This window comes from Syngnathus floridae, chromosome 9, assembly GCF_059516105.1.
Source record: "Syngnathus floridae isolate MCC-2025c chromosome 9, RoL_Sflo_1.0, whole genome shotgun sequence".
NCBI classification, from domain to species: domain Eukaryota; kingdom Metazoa; phylum Chordata; class Actinopteri; order Syngnathiformes; family Syngnathidae; genus Syngnathus; species Syngnathus floridae.
In genome coordinates, this window is record NC_142421.1 from 3,468,795 (window position 1) to 3,495,520 (window position 26,726).

The 26,726-nt window shown below is 45.5% G+C and overlaps 2 protein-coding genes and 1 long non-coding RNA gene across 5 annotated transcripts; 1 reads left to right on the forward strand and 2 right to left on the reverse strand.

The window, feature by feature from the left end:
- On the reverse strand, positions 1-2,352 carry LOC148392951 (uncharacterized). Its single transcript, XR_015860343.1, has 2 exons — positions 2,088-2,352; positions 1-1,117 (listed from the first exon to the last, which is right to left on the reverse strand). It is a non-coding gene; the product is annotated as an uncharacterized LOC148392951 (long non-coding RNA).
- Positions 2,353-3,215: 863 nt separating this feature from the next.
- Positions 3,216-11,066, reverse strand: xpo5 (exportin 5). The gene is made up of 33 exons (XM_088385575.1): positions 10,849-11,066; positions 10,300-10,421; positions 10,155-10,227; positions 9,943-10,080; positions 9,584-9,766; positions 9,467-9,493; positions 9,050-9,235; positions 8,902-8,978; positions 8,737-8,769; positions 8,516-8,606; positions 8,360-8,443; positions 8,167-8,292; positions 7,983-8,073; positions 7,788-7,898; positions 7,582-7,694; positions 7,356-7,511; positions 7,222-7,272; positions 7,069-7,158; positions 6,782-6,981; positions 6,614-6,716; positions 6,363-6,544; positions 6,194-6,294; positions 6,031-6,127; positions 5,823-5,959; positions 5,549-5,646; positions 5,420-5,466; positions 5,206-5,315; positions 5,027-5,086; positions 4,755-4,849; positions 4,558-4,665; positions 4,340-4,477; positions 4,104-4,268; positions 3,216-3,864 (listed from the first exon to the last, which is right to left on the reverse strand). Exons 1-33 carry the CDS (start codon positions 10,948-10,950, stop codon positions 3,724-3,726), a joined length of 3,636 nt encoding a protein of 1,211 aa, XP_088241701.1. The 5' UTR covers positions 10,951-11,066; the 3' UTR covers positions 3,216-3,723.
- Positions 11,067-11,408: 342 nt separating this feature from the next.
- On the forward strand, positions 11,409-26,702 carry tp53bp2a (tumor protein p53 binding protein, 2a). 3 transcript variants are annotated; one of them, XM_088384945.1, is made up of 20 exons: positions 11,409-11,544; positions 11,782-11,931; positions 17,233-17,380; positions 17,906-18,019; positions 18,772-18,842; positions 19,060-19,161; positions 19,536-19,710; positions 19,779-19,960; positions 20,026-20,190; positions 20,906-20,953; positions 21,162-21,348; positions 22,203-22,292; positions 22,380-22,501; positions 22,565-22,931; positions 23,014-23,861; positions 24,308-24,445; positions 24,524-24,657; positions 24,796-24,962; positions 25,070-25,269; positions 25,420-26,702. In XM_088384945.1, the coding sequence occupies exons 2-20, from the start codon at positions 11,905-11,907 to the stop codon at positions 25,459-25,461; spliced, it is 3,327 nt and encodes a 1,108-aa protein (XP_088241071.1). In that variant the 5' UTR covers positions 11,409-11,544; positions 11,782-11,904; the 3' UTR covers positions 25,462-26,702. The 3 variants fall into 3 exon arrangements, with proteins under 3 accessions (XP_088241071.1, XP_088241074.1, XP_088241072.1); XM_088384948.1 differs by lacking the exon at positions 20,906-20,953; XM_088384946.1 differs by lacking the exons at positions 11,409-11,544; positions 11,782-11,931 and adding an exon at positions 12,102-12,215.
- Positions 26,703-26,726: the final 24 nt, after the last annotated feature.

Below are 26,726 nucleotides of genomic sequence, written 5' to 3' on the forward strand. Positions count from 1 at the left end.
TCAAGTCAAAGAATTTGTTTTGTATTTGTAGCTGTCGTGTTCATCATCACAATTTCCCATTTATTTTACAATCTAGCGAAAATGATTAGCATTTTCCGCTTAGAGTCACATTGTCCTATGCATTTTGTTGTGCACACTTTGGCCACCTGGGGGCAGCATAAGAAACAGTTTTTCAGTACAGTAGTAAAATGGCTTGTCAAAGATGATAAAGAATATATGCTTCAGGTATTGTTGCACTGGTACGCAAGGTGATTCGTATCTCGAGCTACCTCGGCATGAACCTGTTTGACTTTGTGTGTTCCCCTGTATTTGCTTTTTACAGCAAGTAGAACAATGTGTCTGTTTAAAAAAAGGGGGTCAGAGAGGCAGACAGTTCAGTCTTGCTGAGCAGTAATCTGAAAATACCAGTAATCCCTTATGGAGGGTGAGGCGGTGGCAATGGTCTAGCGTCGCGAGGAGTGGCCTGGTCTCCGTTTAGCAGACTTGCGTCTGTCCGAGCTTGACACGCAAGCCGGGCCTTACAGCTGCCAGGACTCACACTGGGAGATGAAGCGCTGTAAAGCTGCCCACGGTCACTCAATGAGAATAATTGCCACTTTTTTTTGTGCTGGGGGGCGGGGGGTCCCATAGAATGTAGACTTTGAGTGCAGGTCACCGAACTCATTCAAGCAAAGTGTCGGAACAAGTGGCTCCGATGAGTCGGCGCTTAATAAATGTAGAATGTATTGTTTACTTTAATAAGCACTATTTTTCTCCACCACACACCAACAAATCGGTGATGACTTTAGTCAAGTAGCAAATGCTGCTCTGAAAAAGCACAAGTTCGTTCCCGGGGAATTTTTGTAACATTAAAACCGCACTGAAGCTCTTGTAATTACATTACATTAATTTAAAAAAAAAAAAGTACACTTGAACGAGCAGCGATAGTACGTGAAGCTTCGCCTACTCTCGAAATTGCTTGTCAAAAATAAGTCGAAATGAATAACGAGTCTATTCATACCGATTTTAGGCTTGACGGCATGCAGCGTGATGGAAGATTCCAGAAGAAGTCAGACAGGCAGGCGAGGCTCTTTACGGGGGTGTCGCCAGGGAAAATTATACCCAGAAAAGGTCCAATCTATTTAATTTAGATAAATACTCATGTAATTTACATACTGTACATACAGTAAAAATATTTAACCCATAAATTGATGAAAAATAAAAGAATTAGATATGCCATAAAATAACCAGTTAATTAAATTATGGTACAATTTAACACAAAACGTACACACAAACACAAAGAATAAAAAACCTGACCCATCTATCCCTTTTAAAAATCAAACGTGGCCTTTGAGCAAAACATTTTGTCCACTATTAATCTAATAAGGAATAAGGTTTTTGTCCTACAGCATCAATTGAAGTTTGCCTCCTTGTGGTGTACTCGCCACAAGAGGGCAGTATAAAACTCACTGTTCAGTGATGCGTCATTTGGTTGTGGTAAGACAGATCAGATGCAATGATTGGCTGCTGCATCCAGGAAGAACTGCATGCAGCAGCCAATCAGAGTGCAGCGCAAGGGGTCCTGCCAAGAACTCTAGTGGGAGTCATCGCAGATCATCAGTACGGCACTTAAAAATGTATAAAAATCACCACAACATAGATACTTGTTGACATTGACAGTAAAATTCAATTTAGCTATAAACAATTTTTCTTACAGTTCACAATGGGACAAGGTTTAAAATACTTTGGGATATTTAGTTGCTAATTTGTTTTGACTTTTTAATTAAGTTTCTAAAGAAGGTTTGTAACTTAGTAGTAGTTTTTTTTAAATGAATGATTTGTTTTGGTTTGGTCATTACTAGTTTTAGAATTTTTAAATTGTTTCCCCTTTTTTCTTTTAAAATTCTTAAAAGCTCATGTTGGTATTGAAATCGACAAAAGCGAATGACACTTTCATTATAATTATAGTTAACTTTAGAATATGTAGTTTCTTTCTATTTTAGTTATTTCATATAATTCGTAACTCTGAACATGATTTCTTTAAAAAAAAAAAAAAAAAGCCCAAATAATCCAAGCACAATATAATGATAGTTTTTCTTTTTTTTTACCTGAACTGTGGCTGAGGTTATATTCACCAAGCAGTAGTAGACAAAATGCTCCTCAGGGTTGACTCGGTTGAACCCACCACCATCAGCCGGTCGCTCGGTGAGGCTGGCCGGACATCTTTGCTTAACGCCCGGTCATTGTCGTCCCAAAAAGAGACAGACGAGAGTAACAAATACGCCAACACGCACATGTCGAAACAGACGAATACTCGGCGGGCGTGTTTAACCAGCGTGGGTTCAAATAAACTAGTTCAGAAGACTTGTTTACGAGTTTAACTCACCTGTTTGCTGTTAGCTCATCTGACTGGAGCGGAAATGGCGTAGTTGCCAGGCAACCGTCGTTATTATTGGATGGAATAAAAGTCAAGGTACCAGGTCAAAAATACTTTTCACTATTTTTCATATATTTTATAAACGAATAAGGTAGTCAAGTGGTTCTCAAAATTTTTAGTACTACACATAATTGACTAGTCACCTTGAAATTTTTTAAAAACATCCCATTGTATGAACTTTATTGAATTCAATTCATTTTAAGCACAAGAAGCAAGACAAAAACATTAACATTTTTTTTTTTATTCAAAAGTCAACTATAATCCACACTAAACTTTTACAAAAGCTTTTTCCCCTTGTTTTTACAGGTCATTTTAGTGTTACAAGCAACTTTTGTTTTTCAATGGACAATTACCAGAGACTTATGTGAATGTTCCAAGGGTCTGTGTCACCTTGTTTGGTACAATTGTTGAGCTGCCTTTCTGCATGCTTACAAAGGGAAAATCAAAAATAATAATACAAAGGGCTAAATCTACATCATAAAAATTAATCATTTCTTTCACTGCTTATTAAAAGCAGAAAAAATGAAATTAAAACAATTCCTTGGACAATAGAGGAATGTATCACAGGTTCATTTTTTTTATATGTCATAAACACATGGGTGAATTATGTGGCTTTATTTAAACATGATAGCGTGGTAAATAACGGGGGGTGAAAAATATGACGGAACGTAAAATAGTCCTTGGACCGCTGATTAGAAGTGACAAATACTAAGTATGGCACATAACATACAATACAGAATAGCTTATTACACTATCAAATTGTCACCATAGGAAAATTCCTACATGAGGTACCAAATAAGATGTTCCAGAATATATTTAATTCAGTAAAATTCAGTTCATAAAAAAAAAAAAGAGCATCATGCCTTCTTTTAGTTTAACTTAAACACACTGTAATAATTTTGATGCAAAACAACGTGAGCACGTCCAGGAACTGATTATTGTGGATGAGGGGGAAATATCACTCCTCGTTGAAATTACCTTGCTTTGCAATTAAAGAAAAAAAAATGAGAATAATGATAGCAAGCATACGCAGCAGCAGTGAGACGTTGACAAAATATCGTTAGCCTAACAACATAATTGCCCAAGTCATTTTTAACTTGCTGTCATAATATCGATGAAAAAATAAATGTGCTTACTAAAATGACATCCAATGTCATCCAGGTCATTGTTGACACAAGGAAACTGGACTCTTCTTGTTATCAGATTTTTTTTTCGCAGGCAATTAAACTTTTAGGTTAACGATATATTGAGAGCAGCACACCTCGTGCTTTGAGTTCATTAGAGAAGCTGTCGGCTCCTCCAAAAAGTTATTCTCTGTGGCTGAAGAGCGCCGTGAGCCCGGTCGTCTCGTCGCTGCACAGCAAATCCCTGTCTGGCTTTGCCTTCTTATAGAGAGATGGAAGATTCCGGATGTGGACTTCTTTCCTGAACTGCTGGCACAGAGCTTTCTGTTGGCGAGGGAAAAGAGAGAAGCCTATTAAACGAGTAGTTGTTTTTTCTCTCGCTCTCTCTCTCCGAGGAAAATGCAAGCAGGGTTGGGAACCCAAAATATTTCTAGTTAACTCATTCACTGCCTGGACGTTTAATTTGAATTTGTCAAGTGGAAGACAACTGACGACAATTTGTCAACTGTGCATATGGTACCAGTGAAGCAACATCGCCACCTAAAGGCCGAATGTGTCATTACCCCAACGGTCCCAGCGATGAGTTTCTTGAACTTTTCTTTCCTCTTCTTCTCGCTGAGCTTCTGCGCAGTGGGCTCCAGCAGCCCGCGATCGTACATGTCCAGGGACTCAATATTGATATTGGGGATCTGGGTCATCACCGTCCTCAGATCTGTGTAACGACCGCGCTGGGGAAGGACAAAAGGGTTACACGCTTGGCCACAATTAAATTGAAATAAATTTCTTGAAGAAAGATTACCAGGCTTTCGTAGAGTTGCATGGCCAGCAGAGAGAGGCTGGCGTAGCACACCTCGTGCTGCCCGTGCGTCTGGAGGCCTTTGAGGACACTGACGAAGAACCAAGAGACCGCCTCAGGAAGAAGGTTACATCCAACCACCTGCACACAAAAGAAAGCGCAGGGAAGAATGTAGCTCGTCATCGCTTCCAAGGTCATCAATTATTCAAAGGTTGTCCAACCGGCCGCAGGAGGGTCCAGCAGATGATGGAAGCCGTGCGGTGGCAGTACGTGGCGTCCCTCCATGACAGCGAGGTGAAGGAAAAGGACAACAGGGTCATGTAGATGTTCTGTGTAAAAAAAAAGGGGGGGGGGGGGGGGTGTTAGCGAAAAACTTGAAGTAGTGCTGGCTTGTGTGAAGGGTCTGACAAGTTCTGACCTCATCCTTCATGAGGCTTTTCCCCAGCTCAGTGAGCTCATTCGTGACCGCGGCAGTAGATGATGCCTGCGGAGCATCCATCATCATGTCCTCCTCTGCAAAAGGAACGGGAAAAAAAAGCATTAGAACATCCTTCTCCTTTAGTTGTTGTACGGTTTGAAAAAAGATATTTTTAAAAGAGCCAATCGACCGAGCAGCCAAATAATCAGTCAGGTGTAATTTTTTTATAAATGGTATATCGATATTTTTCTCAGGCCAGATATGATTCTCACCTTCTATTTCCTCCTGTTTGACAGCAGTTTCGGGATATTTCCTTGAAATGCAGCACGCAGCTGCAAATGAAAAAAAAACAATTTTATCACCCAAAAAAAAAAAAATAGTGACTCATTGCCTTCCCGATTTTTCAAAATGTAAAACAAACAAAATGGCGGTAGTGAGTAGAGAAGCGTACTGATGAAATCCAGTATGTCCCTGGTGAGAAGCCGCACCAGCTGCTCCTCCAACATCTCCTCTGTCACTTGACTCTCCTGACTCACTACCACCTCCTCTTCCTCCTCACCACTGTGAAAATTTCTTTAAAATTAATGAACTTGACAGAAGACATTTTGACACTCCGAATAAAAACATTAAAACGCAGTGACATGAAATATTCAGTCCAGGCTTACTTGACAGAAGCCCTCTGGAGAATGACTTGCCACTTCACGTTTAATCGCTACAGGAATTAAAAAAAAAAAAAAAGATCAGGTGAGTGACCAACTGCCTCGATCGTGTACTTTTATCGTCAAATATCAAACCTGGAGAACGTAGTTGAAGAGCGGGCCGAGCAGGGGGCAGAGGAGACTGTCGTTGTATTTGGCTGGACACGACACCACCATTTGTTTTAGAAAAAAGCGTAAGAGCCGTTAAGGAATCGTAGTTGTCACAAAAAAAACCCACACACACATTAAAATGCCGCCATCTTGTAGTGAACACACACGCTTAAATCATTTTGTTGAGTCGCCACTTCTCAATTCAAATGATCTTTGAATGATTCAATTTTGAAGCACACAGCAAAACAGAAGAGGATATGAATGATGGGTCGAAGTCTGTAGTCGGGCACGTGGTCGAGGGAGAAGAAAACCGACGCGGAGATTTCTTCGGCCAGCCTGTCGACGTCGAAGAAGTCCTGCTGCAGTGAGACGCCGGCGTTTCCCAGGATTTGGAAACTGCAAAAGAGAATAACGGGTAAAAGGAGGCTCGAAATCGAGGAGGCCGCGAGGAAAAGACTTTTAATTACCAGTTGTCGTACAGCTGGGTGAGAAAGAACTGCATGCGCTCCAGGTTGGTTTTGAACGCCGGCGTGTCGTACGAATCCAGAACGCTTTGAGACAGACCTGGAGAACCGAGACGTCACTTGAACCAAGTCGTGTACGTAAGACGGTGATGTCGAGGAGCCTCACCGAGAACCACATTCTTCTCTCCTTCCGTCAGGTCGAACACTCTGGTGAAGTTCTCACTCAGGTGAGCTCTGTTCTCCGGCGCAAACAAACTGTTTAAAGTTCTGCAGAAAGAGGGAAGAAAATGTTACAATTCTGAATTCAGATGGTTGGTGGTGAATCCCCAACATACTTGATGAGAGCGAGAAGGTTAGGCAGGAAAGCCAAAAACTGGGGGGCGCAGGGGTTTCGGTAGATGGGAGAGCCCGACGGCGAGTGTCCCACGAGGAAGCCTGCGGCCTTGGCGGCTTCCGGGTCGGCGGGACAGCGCGACCGCTTCACCACGGCCAACATGCAACTCAAACAGAAGCCCAGCTGGGAAGAAGTTGGAGGGAAAACATCAGCGATGTCGCTGTTGGTTGGCGATAAATGAGCTACGCTTACCCTCCCCCTGTTGGTACCGACGGGGTCTTCTTCTTGGTGCTGCTCGCTGGCAGCCTGGTCGGCTCCGACGAAGGATAAGAACATGGCGGGAGAGGAGAGCACTCTGGAAGGCAAAGCAGGGTTATCGGTAAACGTCACCAAAGCGGTAGAAAGAGACTCCAAACTCACAGCTTGGTAGCGTTTGAGGTCCAGTCAGCCATCATGGAGGCCAGCAGCTCATCTAAGAGAGCCTTCTGCTTCTCAAAATCCTTGAACTCATTACTGATCAGCACCAGAGACTCCACCAGGGCGTACTTCTGCAGAACGGTAAGCGTGGCGTCGTTGGAGAACAGCGTCTTCACGTGGTTGTAAAACATGTCGAAATAAGACTGCGGCAAAGGGAGGAGGAAAAGGAAGATATTAAAAAAATAAATAAAATACTGATCTCTCCAAATTGTGCACTTCAATTAGATTACCAAAATCAACTGTGGAAAATCTCTGCAAATTTTGATGATGGCACAGGATGAGTGCCTCCTCACGTTATTTACACCTCGGGTGCGTGGTGCCTGGTTGAAGTAGATACTTTTACTCTTCCATCTTTCAAAAAAAAAACAAAACTAACCCATTACCTTAACTTCCTGATTTTCTTGAACAGCCTCAAATGTAAGAACTTCAAACAGCTGTGAAGCCAAAGCAGATTGGGGAAGGTTAACATCTTGCAAAAAAAAAAAAAAAAAAAAGCAACATATGAACTTGATAATACCTTGCAAAGGACCCGAGGCAAGAGCTGGAGTCTGTGCTTGACGAAGGGGAAGAGCGCCGACATGTTGCTGATCACGCAGGACATGATGAGAGGATCTTGGGTGTTGTAGCTCAGCACGGCCTGCAGCAGCTCGACGCCGCCGTCCACGGGCAACTTCTGCACGACATTTAAGTATCGGGAGCTAATATTGAGCCGTCTGCCACCTTCGTCGGGTTCCGTTTGTTACCTCGTCCGCGAGGCTATGAAACATCTGAGACAACACGCATTCAACGAACACGGTCACGGCGTCCCACTCCAGCAGTGGCGTGGAGAAAAGCGAGCAGCGCCCGTCCACCAGAGCTGGGGAAAGTGTGAGAGAAGTCAAAATCAAATTAAATCAAATCAAATTAAATTAAGCTAAATAAGAAATAAAAAATAATCAAGTCTACGTACGAGCGGCATTGCCGAGCTGGTATTGCAGCGACGTTGCGGCCATCTGAAAAGCCTCCAAGGGAACGAGGCGACTTGCGCTCCTCACGTTCTCTCCCAGCTGAGCGCGGAACACTAAAAGGGAAAGAGAACCACACATTCAAAATATTTCATTTTCTAAGAGAGGGATGCTCATATTTTAAGAGTAGAATCGCTTACAGCTAAAGAAATATCGGAAATCTTCGTCGCTGTCAAAGTCCACACGTGAATACTGACAACTCGGGTGATCGTTCCTGGTAGGGAAACCCATCTGAACAGGGAGAAGAAACAAAAAAAAAAAAAAAAAAAAAAGAAGTGAGAATGGACGTCAGGTTTGGCTCCGAAGCGATGACAACACGCAGACCTTGAGGAGGTTGCTTATGGCCGTCCTGAGGAACTTGAGGGCCACTTCCACAACGACGGGCTGCTGGGAGAGCGTCTCGTGTTTGAACATGGACGTCCAGGTCGCCATAGTGGACGACCTCAGAAACTGTTTGGTAAAACATGAAACGATGTGGAGACCTTTACGTGACAAATGTAACCGCATTTCCTCTTACCAAGCTGGAATGTGTCGTGAAAGCCAACAAGGCTTCCAAGTACTTGCTGAGGTTTACAGGAACGTTCACTTTGACATCAGAACCCTGTGGAGATATTTTACACGTTATTGACATGGATCGGTAAATCAAGTTCACGAAAAGGACTCGCGTACACACCACCAGTGAGATGAGCTGGTTTCCCAGTGCACACAGCACCTGACACAGCCTCTTGAGGAACACGTAGTGCCGCTCCATCATCTCAATTGGTCTACAAGACATCAACGTAGTCAATATCCACGTTGCATTGGAAAGACACATTTAATATATATATTAAAAAAATGCAAATTGATTTCATCAAGTCACAAAATGGCCCAGGATCATTCGAAACATCTACTCACTGCGTTTCAGAGGAGGCTGAGCAATCTGCTGACCTGGATGCAAACAAAGCAGGTTAAAAAAAAAAAAAAGGCCAACAAATATGATCTCATTCACTGCCATTGACAAATATAGACGTCAAATTACTGTGCTGGCAGGGAATGAGGTAAAGACGATGACAAACTCACTGGGCTGCAGAAAGCATATAATTGATGGCGACGTCATCAAAGAGCAGCATAAACGGTTTCCTTTCCTCCAGCTTGCCCTGCCGATCAACAAGGTAAGAGATATTGAAAATTCCGTAACTATACCTAACAGGTCGCCGCCGCACGGAACCTTGCGGCTGATGGCGATCAGGAGGCACTCGGCCGCTTCCAGCTGAAGGTCCGGCTCGCTCAGCAGCAGACACAAGCTCTCCAGCAGACGACAATTGCCCGACGTGATGTATACCAGGGACACCCAGTCAATGTAGCCGGCTAGCGTGTTCAGGGTTGCCACGGCCACTTTGCAGTGAGCCCTGGCCTGACAACGTAACACAACGTTTGTTATTGTTACTTTAAACATGAAGAATCAAGAACATCAGAACTTCAAACTCAGCTAGCTGAATGCTAGGACAAAATCCAAATGTCCATTAACAGGCTAACAAAATTAGCAACGCTCAATACAATGGCATTTTTTTTTTTTTTTAGGATTTGCATTATTTTAATGGGGAAAGGTGATTTGAGATAGAAGACATTACAAAAAGCCACTCACCTTCATTTCATGTTGTGGAGACTCTTTCTAAAAAAAAAAAAAAAAAAAACATTTTCATTACATTGATGCAGCTTTTCCGTGTTTAAAAAGCTTTTCTCACTCAGCACTTTAATTTACCATCTTTTGGTACTCTTCGATGTTTTGGTGTAGAATGCTCATGAGGAAGCTGAAGATGCTGTCCATGTTTCGCGAGAGCGTCTGCTGGATGTCTCGGCGGCGCTGGTTCGGCAGCGTCTGGAAGGTGATCACATCCTCCGCCAGCCTCAGCAGGATCAGCATCACCAACTCCGTCTGGGCCTCCTGTGTGAATAGTGTTAGCTCAGAGAATTACAGTATAAACTTAGAGAAGGATATTTTTTTTTAACTTGGATCTCAAAAGTGTACATGCTAGAAGTAAAATGTTGATGCTTTATGATCATTTTGTTTCTCAAGTTCTTTGCCGCCATCTTGCGGTATTGATACGAAACTATACACACCCCTTCGCTCGAAAGAGTTTCCATCTCCTTAAGCATATTCGGCCAATTTTGCGGCCATTCCCTCTTGATCATTTCCACCACCACACGAGAGAGAACATCCTTGATGTAGGTTTCCTCCGCCAGGATCGAATGTGTACCCTGGGTGCAAGCAGGAGTAAGATCAACACCGAGCAGTTACATGAATGAAAGTGCACCAAAAGAATCCTACTCACGTTCGACAACAGTTGCATGGTGCAGTCTTTGACCTGGATTTTCTCTGGTTGTTGCATATCGTTCCATCGGAACCTAAGAGGGGAAAAAGATGCTTATTTCATTCTCATTAAAATCCGACGTCTCAAAGTTAATTATAACACTCACTTGATGACATGTTCAAAAACTTGCAACCCAAAATGCCTGATTACAGCAGGCTGGGCTTTATCGGCTAGACGTAAGGCGCATGGGACGCACAGTTGACTTTTCTCTTTAAACTCCTCGAAAAACTGTCAAAATGAAAAAGACAATGTCATGTCATTCAATGCAAGCCATATTAGAGTAAACATGTGTGTATATTTACAACTGAATAGCATAAAGCAAAGAATGACAACTCAATTTAGATGATATATTTCATGAAAAATAAAACTAGGCACCATCTATGGAATGAATGGTGTTTTTGAATGGTCCACGTGATGCTAGCGTTTGAATGAACGTAGTGGACGATGTTAGCATGACAGGCTAACTTTCAAAACAAATGGGAAACAATTGCCCGTATATATAATACAAGAGAACACTGAAGAGGACAACGTTAAAGTTAAGAAACTATTTGACCTCTTAACAATATTTGAGCTTTCATCACGCTTTCGTTCTCAAATTATTGGCACATTTAGCCGCCAGCTAACAACCAAGCTAATAACCAAAAAAAGATGCTACCTTAAGGGCCTCCAGACGGTATATTTGACTCGATTCCGCATCCATAGTCACGTTCACAGCCTTAATAAGCTGTTCACACATGGCAGCTATATGCTCATCCATGGTCGACGTAGCACTGAGTTAATGTTTACAAGCAGTAAACCACCTGCTACAGCATTAGACGACTTAACTAAAAATGCAACGTGCGATAAATGTGACACCCTTTCTCTTGCCGTAGATAGACGTTTCTGGGAGTTGTAGTTTTATTCGAAATGACACGTTGTTGCACCCAGTTCTCGTCGGGTGTAAATAATTTAGCAATCGTGTTCATACACAATTATTATGAGTCATAATATTATAAAATAGAGCATTTGAGCCAAAATATATGTAAAACTCGAGAGCTGTTGGTGAGAACTGTTATTTAGGCATTTTGTTGGTGGTGTTGGCAAAACACCGTAATAATTATTTTATATATATATTATTTATATTTATATTTATTTATATTATTATATAAAATATTTTCAAAGGAAATAACAACGCGCGAGTGAGCCTTTTTGAACATTTGAGATGCCGTAGCGCCCCCTACCCCGCCCTACTGCCACCTTCCTCCCTGCTCCTCCTCCTTACGTCACGTCATTCTGGGCTCGGCTGCGAGCTAACGAGCACGGCAGTTCATCAAAGGCGTAGTTTGTGGTTCTTTCCTTCGTCTTTTCACGGGTAAGTATCAACTAAAAGACGCTCAATTCAATCGAATTTGCGTTTATAAACAAGCCGTGTGTCGCGTAGGTGAGAAAACATTTTTGTTTCATTAAGCTCCTCACGAATATGTGTAAAGTTGCTTAGTCGAAACTTTCCTAGCTGAGGGGAGGCCATGTTAATAGTTGCAACAGGTAGTGGACGTTTGTTCTTCTCCATGATAATTCGAGTTAATATTTGTTCTTCTTTTAATGGCAGGACGGCGGTTGTTACGGAGAGGAGAAAGACTCCTTGCCCAAAGCGGCTTCACGGGGCTGTGTGGATTAAAGTCGCTCCGCTTTCGTCGAAACTCCCAGTGTGGTGGATTCATGCTGAAGCTAAATGCGGTACGAAGCTAAAATGATGCCGGTGAGTTCCGTGATTTTATTCACCCTTTCCTCCCTGTTGATAATCCCATCCTTGATGATCACGTGACAGAAAAAACGTTGCCTCAATTTGACGTGGCGAATGTTCAGTCGTTGCTATGGCTGCTGTTGTGTGTCTTTCATGTCCACTCTGAGGGATCTACTGTAAACTGTGACGTATGTCACTGTTGACACTAACAGTATCATCTGGAGACATTTTCCATATTTATATTATGGGTGGGGAGATCACGGTACTTGCGTAAGGTTCTTCTACGGTGGCGCTACCAGGTACGATTTTCTTCATTAATTCCTCAACTCTTATCAGGAATATTTGAAAGGTCTCCACCGATTAAATGCAAATTTGGCTTTAGGTGGGACTCTTAAAAGCAGATGCACATTTATTTATTGAAACAACGTTGGACAATCTAGGAAGGATTGTGAAGACTTTTTCTGCAAAACCTAATGAAAAGTATTTTCTGAAAATACCCTTGTTTGCACCCATGAACATATTTTTCTGGTCTTTCTGCAAAGTTCATGTTCACTTATAGCGTCTGCCGACACCTGATATTGTGACAGAAGAAAAATGCCTCATGCAAAATGTCAAATAGTTAAGAATTCCTCAGACTGGTGCTTCTAGTAAGACAACTCAGTGAATGAATCACTTTTAGCGGCGGCTACTAGGATGCATTTAGACGACTTCCTCCTGTCGTGTGACCTGCGACCGCTATTTCCCGCCACCGGCGTGTGGTCGGCCGTAAATATCGGCGTCCTTTCAAGTACATTTACCCCCTCGGCTGGCGTTCGTTGAATTTATATGCACGTGTGTGAATGAGATACAGGCCCCTGGGAAAAAAACCAAAACAAAACGGTATCTGTACACCATGGCCGATTGTCTCGACGTGACGAACCCATGGCTCTTGCTTGTACAGGCCAGGGGGGGGGGGCTGGAGGCGGCTGAGAATGCAGTGTTGTAATTGCTTCCCGGGATTGTAAATAGAGGGGGAGGGGCTTCTTTAGCGAACACAATGAGCCGCAGAGACTCTTCAGCTGTGTAATGTCACGAGCAGATTGTTTCTGTGCTGATAAGTGACAGGCATGGTTTGCTGCGCCATATAAATCACGTGACGCTGATTTATTGTCCCGTTCCATTCAAACCTGCCTTTTTTTTTTCCCAGATGTGATGTTCACAGTCACCGACCTCTTGCTCATTCTTCTCCAGTGAAAAAAGCAGATTACTGATAGGCCTCCCTTTCTGAACGCACGTTGGTACATATTTGTCCTTTTTTTTTCTTTCTAGCAGCGAAACCACAACACCGTGTCTCCGGTATGTCACGTTGGTGGGAAAACGAGCGCTTGTGTGTCAACACAAAAGCGGGCGTGCTTTCTCTGCAGACTTTGTGCCGGGGCCGTACGGCTGTTACATAAGCACGTCAGCACCCGGGGTTGGTCAACGGCCAAGCTTTGGACTGTTATCTTCAGAGGAAGAATTAGGGGAGTGAATATCGATCGCAAGAAGTTACGATTACATTTGTCGATTTGTTTTGTGAGCGCCGAGTTGAGTTCGACGACCGCATGTCGTACAGAATTTAGCGCCCAAGTGGTACAATTCCACGGGACATGTGGCGGCTCCATATGAGGAAACACAAGGAGCTCCGTGTTCAGGTTTTGGGGGGGGGGGGGGGGGGGGGTAGTAGCCTGGACTTTGTCCTTTTCAGTTTGTCCCCCACCTGACTGATGATGATGTCGACCAGGGTGCTGATTATAAAATGCCTCGCCCAAGACAAAAAGTCAATTTGGGCAGAGTCAAAAAGTCCATCTGGATGCTTTCTGCTGCCTTGCCCTTTTTTGAAGGACTCATGATGACATATTGGAGCCGTGTCAAGTGCGAAAGGTGGGGGGGGGGGGCAGCTGTTGACGGCCATCCAGGGAAATGCTGCAGCAGTGTCCCACCACCGGCTAGTAATCACATTGGGAGGTGACTTGATTCATTTGCTTACCTCAGCGAGAAGCAAACTGTGTGCAAGGAGTCCACTAAGATTAGCCTGCGGAGGAATCGGCAAGGATACGACTTTTGGAGTTGCTTACTCTGTTTACCCCTCAAGGCATTTGATTGGACGTTTTGTGTCCAAGGGATACGAGAGCAATCAATAAAACGCTGAGAAAATTAATGGAATAATTTGATGGGCGGACAGTTGACTCGATTGCGTTTGATTTTTGTGTGCGAAGCTTAGCAGGTTGTCGCATCGAATGATTTGATCGTGCCAAGCCGCGCAAATCAATGTTGTGAAAAGTCAACTTTCTCTTGCGTTGTCCCGCAGAGGCGAATACAAAGAAGTAATTGAGAGCACAAAAATGTCGTTCTGCAGATCGACAGACGGGATAGCTTATCTCACTTGGACCAGTTTCCAAATGCAGATAATAAATTCTTTCTGTGTGGGTTTTTTTTTTCTTTTCTTCTTTCCGAGCCAGTACCGATGTGGAATGCAAGAGGATGACCTTACATTTGCCGGTTATCCTGTTGTTGCGGCGTAACTCGATTACAAAGCCATCCATCCCCGCAAAAAAGCAAAGTGCCCGACCGAGCGCTTTCATCCCTCTTAACTTAATATCACGTTTGAACGATGATCCTCAGAGGCAAAATGACCCTGACAAGGAGAATGAGGGACTCGTGGATTGAGATTGATGCTGGTCTTTTATTTTTATTTTTTTCCCCCTCAAACGGCAATTTTCAAACTCTTGACGATCCACTCGCCGGAAGACGTAAATGATTGGCTGTGGCCGCGGTGTTGATGTTTGAAAACGCTCTGATCTTCTCACAGTCCAAACAACCCCCTCAAGCTACTTAAGAGCCCCGGTTCCATCTGCCGCCGGGCTCTTCCGAATGAGCCCAAGGCCGAATAGCTATCGAAAGTCTCAAGTTGTTGAGCTCGGTTTGCCTCAGTAAGTTTCGGAATGCTGACCTGGCTCGCTTTCAAACCGCGTTCGTCATAGCAGCACGACACACTGATGAATTCCTACGAACCCATATAGTACCTGCGTGCCAGGCGGTATGCAAACGAGATTTTTTTTTTTTTTTTTTAAAGCCACAAGATTTCCATACCTCCCCACGAGAGGACAACTATTGTTTTCACGTCCGACCCAGTTGTTTTATCAACCTAGTTGCCGTTCCTCTTCCATCCAGTTCAATTCATCAGCCCTTTTTCCAAGATGGCAAATTCCGTTCCCATCCTCGCCGCTTTCCCTACAATCTCGATGAATGACTTTGTCATTTTTGAGTGACCCCCCCAAAAAACTCGAGACTTGCTTTGTAAGAACTTCTCTCAGACACTTGCGTCATGCTTCGTCATCTGCTGGCACTGTCGACTGCCTATAGAGTTTCAACAAGCGCAGCTTAAGCTTATCGTTGTAATACTGAGCCTGCTGAGAAGCTGTATTTTTTTTTTTTTTATATTAATATATGTATAGCAGATTATATTAATCCCCGAGATGCGATTCCAATGCCTCGTTGGTATCGCAGCTTTACTTTAACAGCGAAAGCCGACTGAGCTCAAGCCGGGACGGCCGCACTGTAATTGCCAGTTTGTCATTTCGAAGCTGTCGTAGCCGTCCGACATGTCGGGAACCGGGACCGCCACTGAATTCTTATGACGATCGGAGTAATAGATTCGCCTTCCTCGCTTGGCCTCGGGTCAAAGTACTTGCCTGTGTTCTGCTCATTATTCAGTCGTTTGGTTGCCTCAGGCAGCGTGTTCTCAGAAATTCTTCCGTTTGTTTTGACAGCCTCATCCGTTTTTTTTTTTTGCGTCATACTCTTCAGATGAATGTTGTTTCCTTGCAAATTGTCAGAAAAAAAATGCCTGACAGGAACTGTCAACGAGAATTTATTCATTTCCTAATTAGTAGGATTATATTCAGGAATTGACTAACCAAAATGTACACAAAGTGCACATACCTGCAGTGTCCCACATTAAATATTTACTTGCTCGGCACATTAACTTCACTGCAAAGAGGAATTGGCTCTTCAGCAGGCATCACTGTTTTCTCACCCTTCCTCCCCCCCCGGCTGTGTTGTCTCTCCTCCACTCTCCAAATATTAACAGGGTCATTTGAATGTCCTACATTGCTGGGAAGTTTTGATGATGTCAGCCGCTCTGCTTTTGCTAGAACACCCCGAGTCACCGGGCGTTCATCATGGCGGCTAACAAACCAGGTTGGCAGCAACGGCGATGAGTCGGAAATGTGGCTTTTGTCGTCATCCCGGTTGTTGTTTCTAGCTTCGTCATCGGCCCGTGACTCACGAGCCGATTGGCGTTATCTGCATCCTAATGACACAGACCTTTTTCTGTTGTCATCCGCCTTTCACACGGGAGGAACGACCACGTGCATGTTGCTATGGAAACGTGACTCCTTACAAAGGCAACCTCGATTAGTTTAGTTTCTAGCTAATAGCTTTGGCTGCATACTCGTTCCCACAAAGCCTTTGTAGCTGCGACCCGGCCGACCTCGTGTCTTCCCATCGCGGCCCCCCGTAGGCCGCAACGTACCCAGAATAGAATCCATTTGAGGGAATCAAGAAAAACGACAAACCGCTATGGCCATTTTATTTTACTTTGCTTTTTTTTTTTTTTTATTTTAGCCTTATCAAAGCTGCCATGTCTACCATATGATCAGATTACATCTGAGAGCATATTCCTCTGTTGGCCCCAAAGCCTTTCGGGCATGAGATTAAACGAGATTAGATTAGTCTCAGATGTATTGTCACGCCACTATTAAATGCAGTTTTAGCAGAAGGCTTTTAAGTGCAAAGTGATGCGCACGTTGCTAATAAAGCACAAAGGAATTGATAGCCACCCCAAAAAGTTTGTAGTTGCCTATGGATGCCACAAGATGGCAGCAAAGCGCGAGATCGGATGATTTTTGGGGGGGGGGGTTTCCCCCTTACCATCATCCAGTTGTTCTTTGACTCGTTCAATTCTTCGTAGCTGAAACAGAAAACCAGCCCATATTGAAACTAAAGGGCTTAGCCAAGCCGTGGAAATCGTCACAGTGGTGTCAACACTAGTTAGCAGATACTTGGCAGCGGGTGAAATGGAATTTTGGAAACCGGCCTCTGATTTCTGTGTTGACAAAGAGCAATGTGGGCCGGACTGCTGATACTGCTATCAGTGAAGCAAGACACACACACAGGCTGAAATAAAATGCCAATTGTTCGTGTTAGTAGTGTGGAAATTTCCATTCATTTCCATAAGCGAAGAAGATTTGAGTGTTTTGACATTTGTCTGATCTGGCCTCGCTTTGTCCGCAGATGTTCCTGACAGTTTACCTCAGTAACAATGATCAACATTTTACTGAGGTCCCCATCACTCCGGAAACGCTGTGTCGGGACGTGGTGGACTTGTGCAAGGAGGCGGGGGAAACCGACTGTCACCTGTCAGAAGTGTGGCGCGGATCCGGTAAGCGACCATCTTGTTTATGTTTCCTAGAAAGAGCTGTGTGATCGTCTGCGTGGGGATTTAGTTTTTTTTTTGAAGGCCTCTTAACACTCTTAAATGCAAATGGGATCCATAATCTCGGCAACAAACTAACACTCAGACCCCATTGAGCATCTCATCCATTCCTGAGGAGCTTGAAGGAGGTAGTTGCGTCTGTGTTACCACGGCGACGCCGCGCCAATTACCATGTTGGAGGACTTTGCAAAAAGGGGGACAGCCATTTCGCGGCACCGAATATTCTCTCCCAGTGTCTGCTCGACCGCAACGTGTTATGATACGGAACGGCTCGAATCAATCGTTTCCAGAATGGGTAATGAATGACTTTGGCTCTGTTATCGGCAAGCGCATCAATCATGGTGGCTAAGGTCATGTGACCCGCACGCGGCTTTGATTCTGTCACTATGATGACTTAATGTGACGTGCGGCTCGTTTGTGTTTATTCTGCGCTTTGAACCCGAGTAAACGTTGGCCGCCTCCGTGTTGCAGAGCGAGCTGTAGGGGACGGAGAGCGGATGCTGGACGTGCTCCAACGAAGGGGACAACACAGGGCGGAGGTGCGCTTCTTTCTGCGTCACAACCGAGCGCCAAGTTGGGAATCCGGTAAGACAACGCCTGGTATTCTCAAAGACCGAGCGGCATTAGAACACGACGTCTCTCGGTCAAATTGGCGTAATCTCGTTACCTTTCCGTTTTCCTTAAGAAGAGAGAAAACCGGAGTATTTTTGGTGGTGCGCGATCCTCTCAACCTTCAGTTGCGTAACTAAGCCCCCTTTGCCCCCTCGCCGCTTGAGTCTGGCCTAGAGATTAGATGCTTGTTTTCTCTTCCTGTTGTCTCAGCCCCTCTTATTTTCCCACAGTTGACTCATCTCACTTTTTTTTTTTTAATTTGTGATGCTAGCTGACTATAAAAAAAAGTCTTTTGATTATTACGTATTTGGGCCTTATATTTTTACCCGTTTGCCTGTTTACCGTAATAGTATGTCAAGGGTCACCCAAAGCCATTATGCAAGCTAAAGGGCTTTGGTCATGGGGCAGGGCTTTATTGGATCTCGACTCCCCAGCCGTAAAAATGTAAGCAACCTGTTCCGGCGCTCCGTAGCGTCGCCGCCCCCTCGTGTAAGCAAAATAAGCGTCCTTGCGGGACCCCTCCCACCGCTCGCTCGGTGACGTATGAAGTTAAATCCCGAGGAATGCTCGTTTCCCAGAGGAGGGGAGATGGTTGAGCGGCAGCCAGCGTTTTGTTTGACAGCCTTCTGATGTGCGTCCAGCACCTGCCAGATAGGGGACAATTTTTTCTTTTATTAAATACATACTCATGTCTGACAGTGTATTCTACCATTTTGCTTCCTTAGGGGGCTCCAGAGGATCTGAGCCAAAGAGAAATGGAGTGAAGGGCCATTCAGACCGAAGGATGGAAAATGGGGTGAGTGCCTGAATCACATTTTTATACTATTTCAAAAATATGTTAGATACTCTGAAGGACCTTTTTTTTTGTCTTGACTTTGAAATCTGCTTACTTGACTCTTTTTCTTGTTAAAAAAAATAAAAATGTCTCTGCATTGCTTTGATAAACATGCAAGTAAAATTTATTGTGCAGTCATTATGATCCTAAATCTTTTTTGAACGACTTTTCCCTCCAGCTGTCAACTCCCAGGATGGACATGACTTTAGCCGAGCTCCAGGAGATGGCAGCCAGGCAGCAGCAGCAGATCGAAGCCCAACAGCAACTCCTCGCTTCCAAGGTACAAACCGGCAGCGCCAGGGGAGGAAGATGAAAGGCCCAGACCGGGGCCGGTAGAGATGATTGGATATGGAGGATGAAGAGCTTAAGTGGTAGTGGCGGTGATAAAAGTAACAGCCAATGGAAGGAGATTAAAGGAGGGCTAGGTTGAAAAAAAAGAAAATGATGATTGTAAGATGAAGAGGGTATTTTTTTTCACCCTTACAGGTAAGATGAATTGCCGCAGGTGAATTGTTTAGAATTTGAGATGCCTGAGACAGATGCCTCTTATGCATTCTCAAGAAACACCACAGCTCATGTTCATGAGACAAACCTTTTTTTTTTTAAGCAAATATTTGTACTGCAACTTGAGTGCACCGTACGTGTGCCTACCAGGAGCAGCGCCTGCGCTACTTGAAGCAGCAGGAGCAGCGTCATCAGCATCACATCTCCGAGCAGGAGAAGCTCCAGCGCCTGCGCGACAACATCGAGAACCAGGAGGGTCGCCTCAAAAAGGTCCGAGCCCTCAAGGGCCAAGTGGAGCAGAAGCGCCTCAGCAACGGCAAACTAGGTAAACGACATCAGATGTGGATTTACGAACCGATTGTTATGCTCAACGCTTTCCGTTTTTGTGTGCAGTGGAGGAGATCGAGCAGATGAACAACCTCTTCCAGCAGAAGCAGAGAGAGCTGGTGATGGCCGCGTCCAAGGTGGAAGACCTTAGCCGACAGCTGGACTTGCTCAAAAGTGGCAAAGTGGACAAATTCCACGACCACCAGAGCTCCGTGGCTGAACTGGAGCGACTCTACAAGGAGCTACAGGTAAGTCAAAGCCACGTCAATTCAGCTTCTCTTCCGTGAGGTTGAACCCGTCGGTGTCTTGTCAGCTGAGGAACAAGCTCAACCAGGACCAAAACTCCAAGCTGCAGCAGCAGCGCGAGAACCTGAACAAGCGCAACATGGAGGCAACCGCCATGGACAAGAGGATCAGCGAGCTCCGTGATCGGCTCTGGAAGAAGAAGGCGGCGCTGCAGCAGAAAGAGAACGTACCTGTAAGAGCCGCTCGCACGCATCACTCAAGTGACCACATTTAGGAACAGCGTCCTCTAGTGGCCGCTTTCTAACCGAATTAAAGGCAGAGCACGATTTGCTTTGCTGTGTGAGGCTCTGCTGGTCGTTCCACTTTGGCTCGTCTGGAGGTAAACACCTCCCGTTACGTGCCAGTGGATTTACAAGCGCCCTGCTGACATTGCAGACAAGCCGTAATGTCAGGGGAGATGTTATCATCTCTGCCTTGCAACAGGAAAAGGGCGAGATCGACCGGTTTTCCTTAAAGGGCACACAACCATCTTTCTTTTTAGTCAGGGGGGGGGCAAAGAATAGGCTTGGTGGTGAAATGTGGAATGAAATGAACCTAAAAAGCCCTTTTTTTTTTTTATTATACTTGTACAAATAAGTAGGACTAGGGTGTCTCATTTTGACGGGAGGTCCATAAAAGGTTCTTGCGAGGAGGTGATTCACCCACCCTGCCCGGAATCACAATGAGCGAGTCTTTTTCACAGCCATACAAAGGAGGAAAAAAAAAAAAAGCATCCCAAGCTGCTCTCTCCTCCAACTCGACAACTGACAGAACACACACACACACTCCGCTGACTAAAAAGCTAGTCGTCCTCTCCGAGTCACCGAGTTCAGCAGAGCCCAAGAGTTGGGGGGTACAACTTTTTTCCTTGAACTGCTCTTCCATGTTTGTGTTTGTGTTCTCCCAAGAATGGCTATCCCAGTAAAGAGAGGGCTTCAAAAGACACACATCCTCAGGTAATCAAAACTAGCGTCGGCGGGAACATCTGTACCCTGTTCTGCTCTCACATTTGCACGGCTCTTCATTTAAACTGAATTACATCACGCGTTTTGATGTTGGTGGACAAGTTTTAGGGTCTAAATTAATTTTTGTCCCGGCGAGTCAAAATGCAGGGTAATCCAAATGCTAAATCCTAAATGTTTTTATTTATGTTCCCATCCCCAGGTGCCTTCCGATGGCCCGGCCAGTCAACCGCAGTCAGGTGGTCCTTCTCGCGTGGCAGCCGTCGGCCCGTACATCCAGTCGTCCACGTTGCCCCGCGGCGGTTCGGCCAGACACGAGCTGCTCGTAAAACCGGCCCACCCGGACGCCACCGCCGCCTTGTACGATCCGCAGGGGATGCCCGGATCAGGTGAGCGCGTGCTGGATGAAGATTTTAAAACCGGACCTGCTCCTGTTTGTTTTTAAAATGTGCCCAACTCTCCCGTGACTCGTCCGAAATGACTCTTGACGACGACAAATATTTAGCTAAGTCAACAGACTGACATTTGACTAGACTGTGCTGCCCCCAGCAGGAGCAGAGAGGCGTGACGCTCCCAACGCTCGTGACGTCACTCTGAGCTCGGAAGGTAGAGCGTTAGCCACCCCGGTTGGTTTGCCGTGTTTGTTCCTGAGCATCAGCTTTGTTTTTCTTTCTTGACTTTTTTTTCGTTGTTGTTGCGGTGACTTTTTGATGTGGACTTTGTGAAAGTAACTGCTCTTAGTTTCATTTTGCTTTTCTCCAAAAAATTTAGTGGCTTGTAGGCCAACAATTCCTTTCTCTGCCCCCGCTAACATGTCCAGCTCTAAGGCCGATATTGTTTTTTTTGTTTTGTGTTGTTCCCTTTGGAATGCGTCTTCCTCAGAAGCCATGTTCTTACTTGAACCACTGAAAGAACTTCGAGCCAAGAGAAAAGGTAGAGGGGGAAAAAAGTGTTGTTGGGTGTGCTTCTCACTAGCTTTGTTTATTTTTGTGAGTGAGGAAAGGACGCCTTGTTCTTTTTTGTTTGTTTTCTGATCCTCCTTAGTTGGAGTACCTTTGAAATCAAACCTCAACTCGTTTCCATCATTTTTGAGTTGCAGAATCAGATTCTACCCACGGTGTGATGTTTGTTTGCTTAAGAGGGAGCTTTCAGACAAGTTAAACCTGATTTAGAATAAATTTAGCCCCTCAAATGTGAACACCAACACTTTATTTCATGATCTGCTCACTTGTGTGTCTCTCAGGGATCCAACCGTCAAAACTGGAGTCCAATGGTCATGCTCCAGCTTCTTCAACACTCCCACGAATGACGTCTCACTCTCGCAAAGACCAAGGTAGCAATATACAAGGAGATATGAAATACCTACAAAATGGTGGTTTTGTTTTAGCTTTAATTTTTTTTTTTGTGGTCTTGTGATAAGATGACCCTGAGCCCAAAAGGGATAAAAAGGTGCGTCCGTTTTCCATGTTTGAGGCAACCGACGTTCCCGCCACCTCGCTCCGCAAAAACCAGAGCAGCGATGACTTAGTTAGGGATGCCCAGGTGAGAAGCAAAATATATCCAACGTTGCAGAAAGACATTGTCTAATTAATTTTGTCATCTTAGTCTGCTCCCAAGGCTCCAGTCAAGGTCCCACCACCCGTGCCTACCAAACCAAAAGGCCCAAATGTCATCCCGTACGGCAAACAGGGCTTCAACACGGGCACCTTCCCTAAAGCCAAGCCACACAACAGCCAAGGCCAGCCTGGCCACGGCCACGTTCCTCTCCCGCCCTCCCAGAGCCAGACGCTCCCCCTGCCTCCAAAGCAGGACCTCCCGCCCGCAGCCACCGTGCGACCTTTCACCCCGGAGCTGCCTTCCTCCAAGCCGCAGACCCTCGCCGCCAGCTCCATCTATTCCATGTACACCCAGCAGGCTGGCATCCAGGGGGCCCTCAACAGGTTTCAGGGCCGCAACAACGGCTTTGTCAGTGGTAAGCCTTTCACAAAAGGGCAATATGGCGTTGCTTGAACTACGCTAACGTCATGGCGTCTCATCACATGTTTTATTTGCAGTGTACGGAAAGCCGGTGATTCCCGGTGGAGGCTCCCAGCACCCAGAGAACCCCTACTTGGAACGTCGCTCCCCGGCACATGAATCCGAGGTGGACCACAGCGGAGCGAACTACACGGCTCCCAGTCCGTCCGAGGGAGGCCATGCGGAGACGGAACGCATCCCGCGACCCCTCAGCCCCACCAAGCTGCTCCCGTTCATTTCCAACCCTTACCGGCACCAGAGCGACGGCGACCTGGAGGCCCTCAGGAAGAAGCTCTCCAACGCCCCCAGGCCCCTGAAGAAACGCAGCTCCATCACGGAGCCGGAGGGACCCGCCGGGCCCAACATTCAGAAGCTCCTCTACCAGAAAACCACTCTGGCAGCCATGGAGACCACAATCATCACACCGGCCTCTCCCACTTTTGCTGGAGAAACTGAAAAGGGGGCGGAGCTACCCGTGGGACCGCACCAGCCGGGCCCCTTGAGCGATGTCGAGCACCACCCGGCGGATCTGGGACGACCTGTGGAGGGACCCCAGTACCCAGGTGGGAACGTTCACCTTCAGGCTCCCGCCGAGCAAACCCGGCCACCCTCCGGCCTCCTCGACGCAGAACACATCGTCCCCCCTCCTCCTCCGTCACACCCGGCCCCTCGCCCCGAAGACACGCTCTTCCCACCGCCCCCGGCCCATGCCAGTATGGAAGACCCGCTTCCAAACCTCCCTCCGCCGCCTCCGGAAGGTTTCCTGGAAGAGTTCCCGCCTTACCCGCCGCCGCCGTACCCTAGTGGAGCAGAGCAGGACAGCCTGGGAGAGGACACCTTTAACATGAAGGCTCCTGAAGTCACCGGCCAGGTTGCTCTGCCCCCGGTAAGAACTGAGCGACGAGGTGTCGCGGCCAGATTTGTCGAGTCGGCAGACATGAGCTGGGTCAACGTTATGTAATGATGTAATCCCTCTCAAGCAATGCTATTGTTTGTTGGAGAAAATGCTCCTTATTCTACTTAGACTAAGTCGAGGTTCAGCCTACTTTTCTCCCAGATTTCCACACACCTCCTTGTGTTAAAAATAAACACCAGGAGGATTTACCCCCAAAAAGACCAACAATTATGGCCCATTTCTCCCTCGACCCTCGCTTTTTGTTTGTCCGGCTAATCAGGTTGCGTAACGCTCAATTAAGAGAGGCGAAGTTGTTTCTCACCGCTCGGCTTAGTTTGCGCAAAATCACGTCCAGCCTTCCTCGCTCAGTCGAGCGCAAACACAGCGGAGAGCGGACGCCTCGGAGTACGCTGATTTGCCACGGTTGTTTCTTAAAGGGCAAAAGGACCAACCTGCGCAAGCCCGGCTCGGAACGGATCGACCACGACATGCGAGTCAAGTTCAACCCGCTGGCCCTGCTGCTCGACTCGTCTCTGGAGGGAGAGTTCGATTTGGTCCAGAGAATTATCTACGAGGTAAACACTCCCAACCAATGTGCCACGACGTTTTGGGTGAACACGCGTGATGTTTTTTTTCCTCACCTTCACGCTCAGGTGGAGGACCCGAGCCAGCCCAACGACGAAGGCATCACCGCGCTACACAACGCCGTGTGCGCCGGACACACGGAGATTGTCAAGTTTCTAGTCCAGTACGGCGTCAACGTCAACGCCGCAGACAGTGACGGCTGGTGAGTTAGTTCAGAACTTTTCTCCCCACTAAAATAAAAATAGCATATGACAGGAAGATTATTCCAAGCAATATTTTCTCATTTATTGAGAAAAAATAAAAATGGATTTCTTAGCCAGTCTTTCTTCTTGGACCGCAGGACGCCTCTTCACTGCGCCGCTTCCTGCAACAACGTTCAAGTGTGCAAGTTCCTGGTGGAGTCGGCCGCCGCAGTCTTCAACACCACGTACAGCGACATGCAGACGGCAGCCGACAAGTGCGAGGAGATGGAGGAAGGTTACACCCAGTGCTCCCAGTTCCTCTACGGTCAGTCACTTTACACATATAAATTTAGAATCGTGATCATTGATGAGATTGGACAATAGAACACAAAAAAGTTCAACAAAAAAACATACAATGGAATTTGTGCCCAGGCGTTCAAGAGAAGATGGGCACCATGAACAGGGGCGTGGTCTACGCCCTGTGGGACTTCACGGGGGAGAATCCAGACGAGCTGTCCTTCCGCGAGGGGGACTGCATGACAGTCCTACGCAGGGAAGACGAGGACGAGATCGAGTGGTGGTGGGCGCGCCTGGGAGACAAAGAAGGCTACATTCCCCGCAACCTACTTGGGGTAAGACCAAAATTCAGGTCATTTTACTGAATTGACCTTTTTTTTTTTTTTTTGAAGTCTTTGGAATTGTTTAAAAAAAAAAAAAAACAGCAATGTGACAAGCCTTGTTTCTAACGCTCGGTTGTCATCTTTTTTTTTTTCCTCTTGTAGCTGTACCCACGAATAAAACCACGACAGAGAAGCCTCGCTTAAGGATCCCTGCACATTTCAAAACACTCACACACACAATGTCTTAAACAATCCGGGAAGAGAAGGAAACCGCTGCAATGAAGAAACACTAAACCGGAGGTGGGGAGCCTACAGCACCGTATGGGCCACATGCAGAAAATTAAAAAAAAAACCTCAGAGGGCCCATTAGAAAATTTTTTTTTGACATATTTGTTCATAAGTTTAGTAAGGACCTCTGAGGACTTTTTTGGACCAAGGTTCCCCACCTCTGCACTAAAATGAAGGATCAACTAATGAACACTTTGTGGCCCAACTGTGGCACTTTTTTTTTTCTTCACACTAATGGCATTTCTGTCCACGGTTCCACGATTTGTTTTTATTTGTGTTACCATTATCCGAATCCCTAAAGTGACCGAAACTGTGGATTTAAACGGAACACGGCAGTATTTGACTTTTTTTTTTTTTTTTACCCGACTGTTAAGTTTCTGGTTCATTAGTTGAACAGCGTCAAATGCTCAGTTACCGTGACAATCTTTTAGCGGAGGCTTGTTTCAAGTAGGCTCCGCCTCTTTTTGTATATCTGCACTGGAGCTGTGTACATTCTAAATAGCTGAATAGCATAGCTAAAAACAAATTCTGCGTACAGGTCGATGGATTTCTCTTCGTCATGTGGCCGATGACACCGGAGAGCCTTTGCGATGATTAGAAATCAAGAATATCGTAGCAGTTTGAGCATTGATCTGTTATCCTTGATGTGCTGCTTACAATTAATCGTAAGGTATTACGAGTAATCGGAGAAAAAAAACGAAGACACAGTCACTCTGCTAGTGTGCTGAATTGTCTAAAGAACATCAAGGATATTTAAATAAATGCTCAAAGAGCTTTTTATAGCTAGTTTGTTTTGGTTGAGATGCCACTATATGCTCCTTAGTCACAAACTAGTGATTTGACGCCATAGGAGTAAAAAAAATGACTCCCAATTCTCAGCCATTCGCCGGCTAATGCAAAAATGTACAGTGACAGGTCCAGCGGACGACCACAAAACCAAGTTAACTATATGATGACTACCCATGTTTTCCTAATTCAGACATTCTCAGTCAAATCTATCAGACTGGACTACTTACTAATAGTTAGCCACGCATATCTCACAGTGCAGATATATTTATTTTTGTTACTATGTTTCCGTATGCTGTCTACAAAGTATACCCTCAAATGTACTGTAGTATTTTCAACATTTATAATAAAAATGCTTTGTACCACGCAAAGGCTTTTGTTTTCCTTTTACTCAA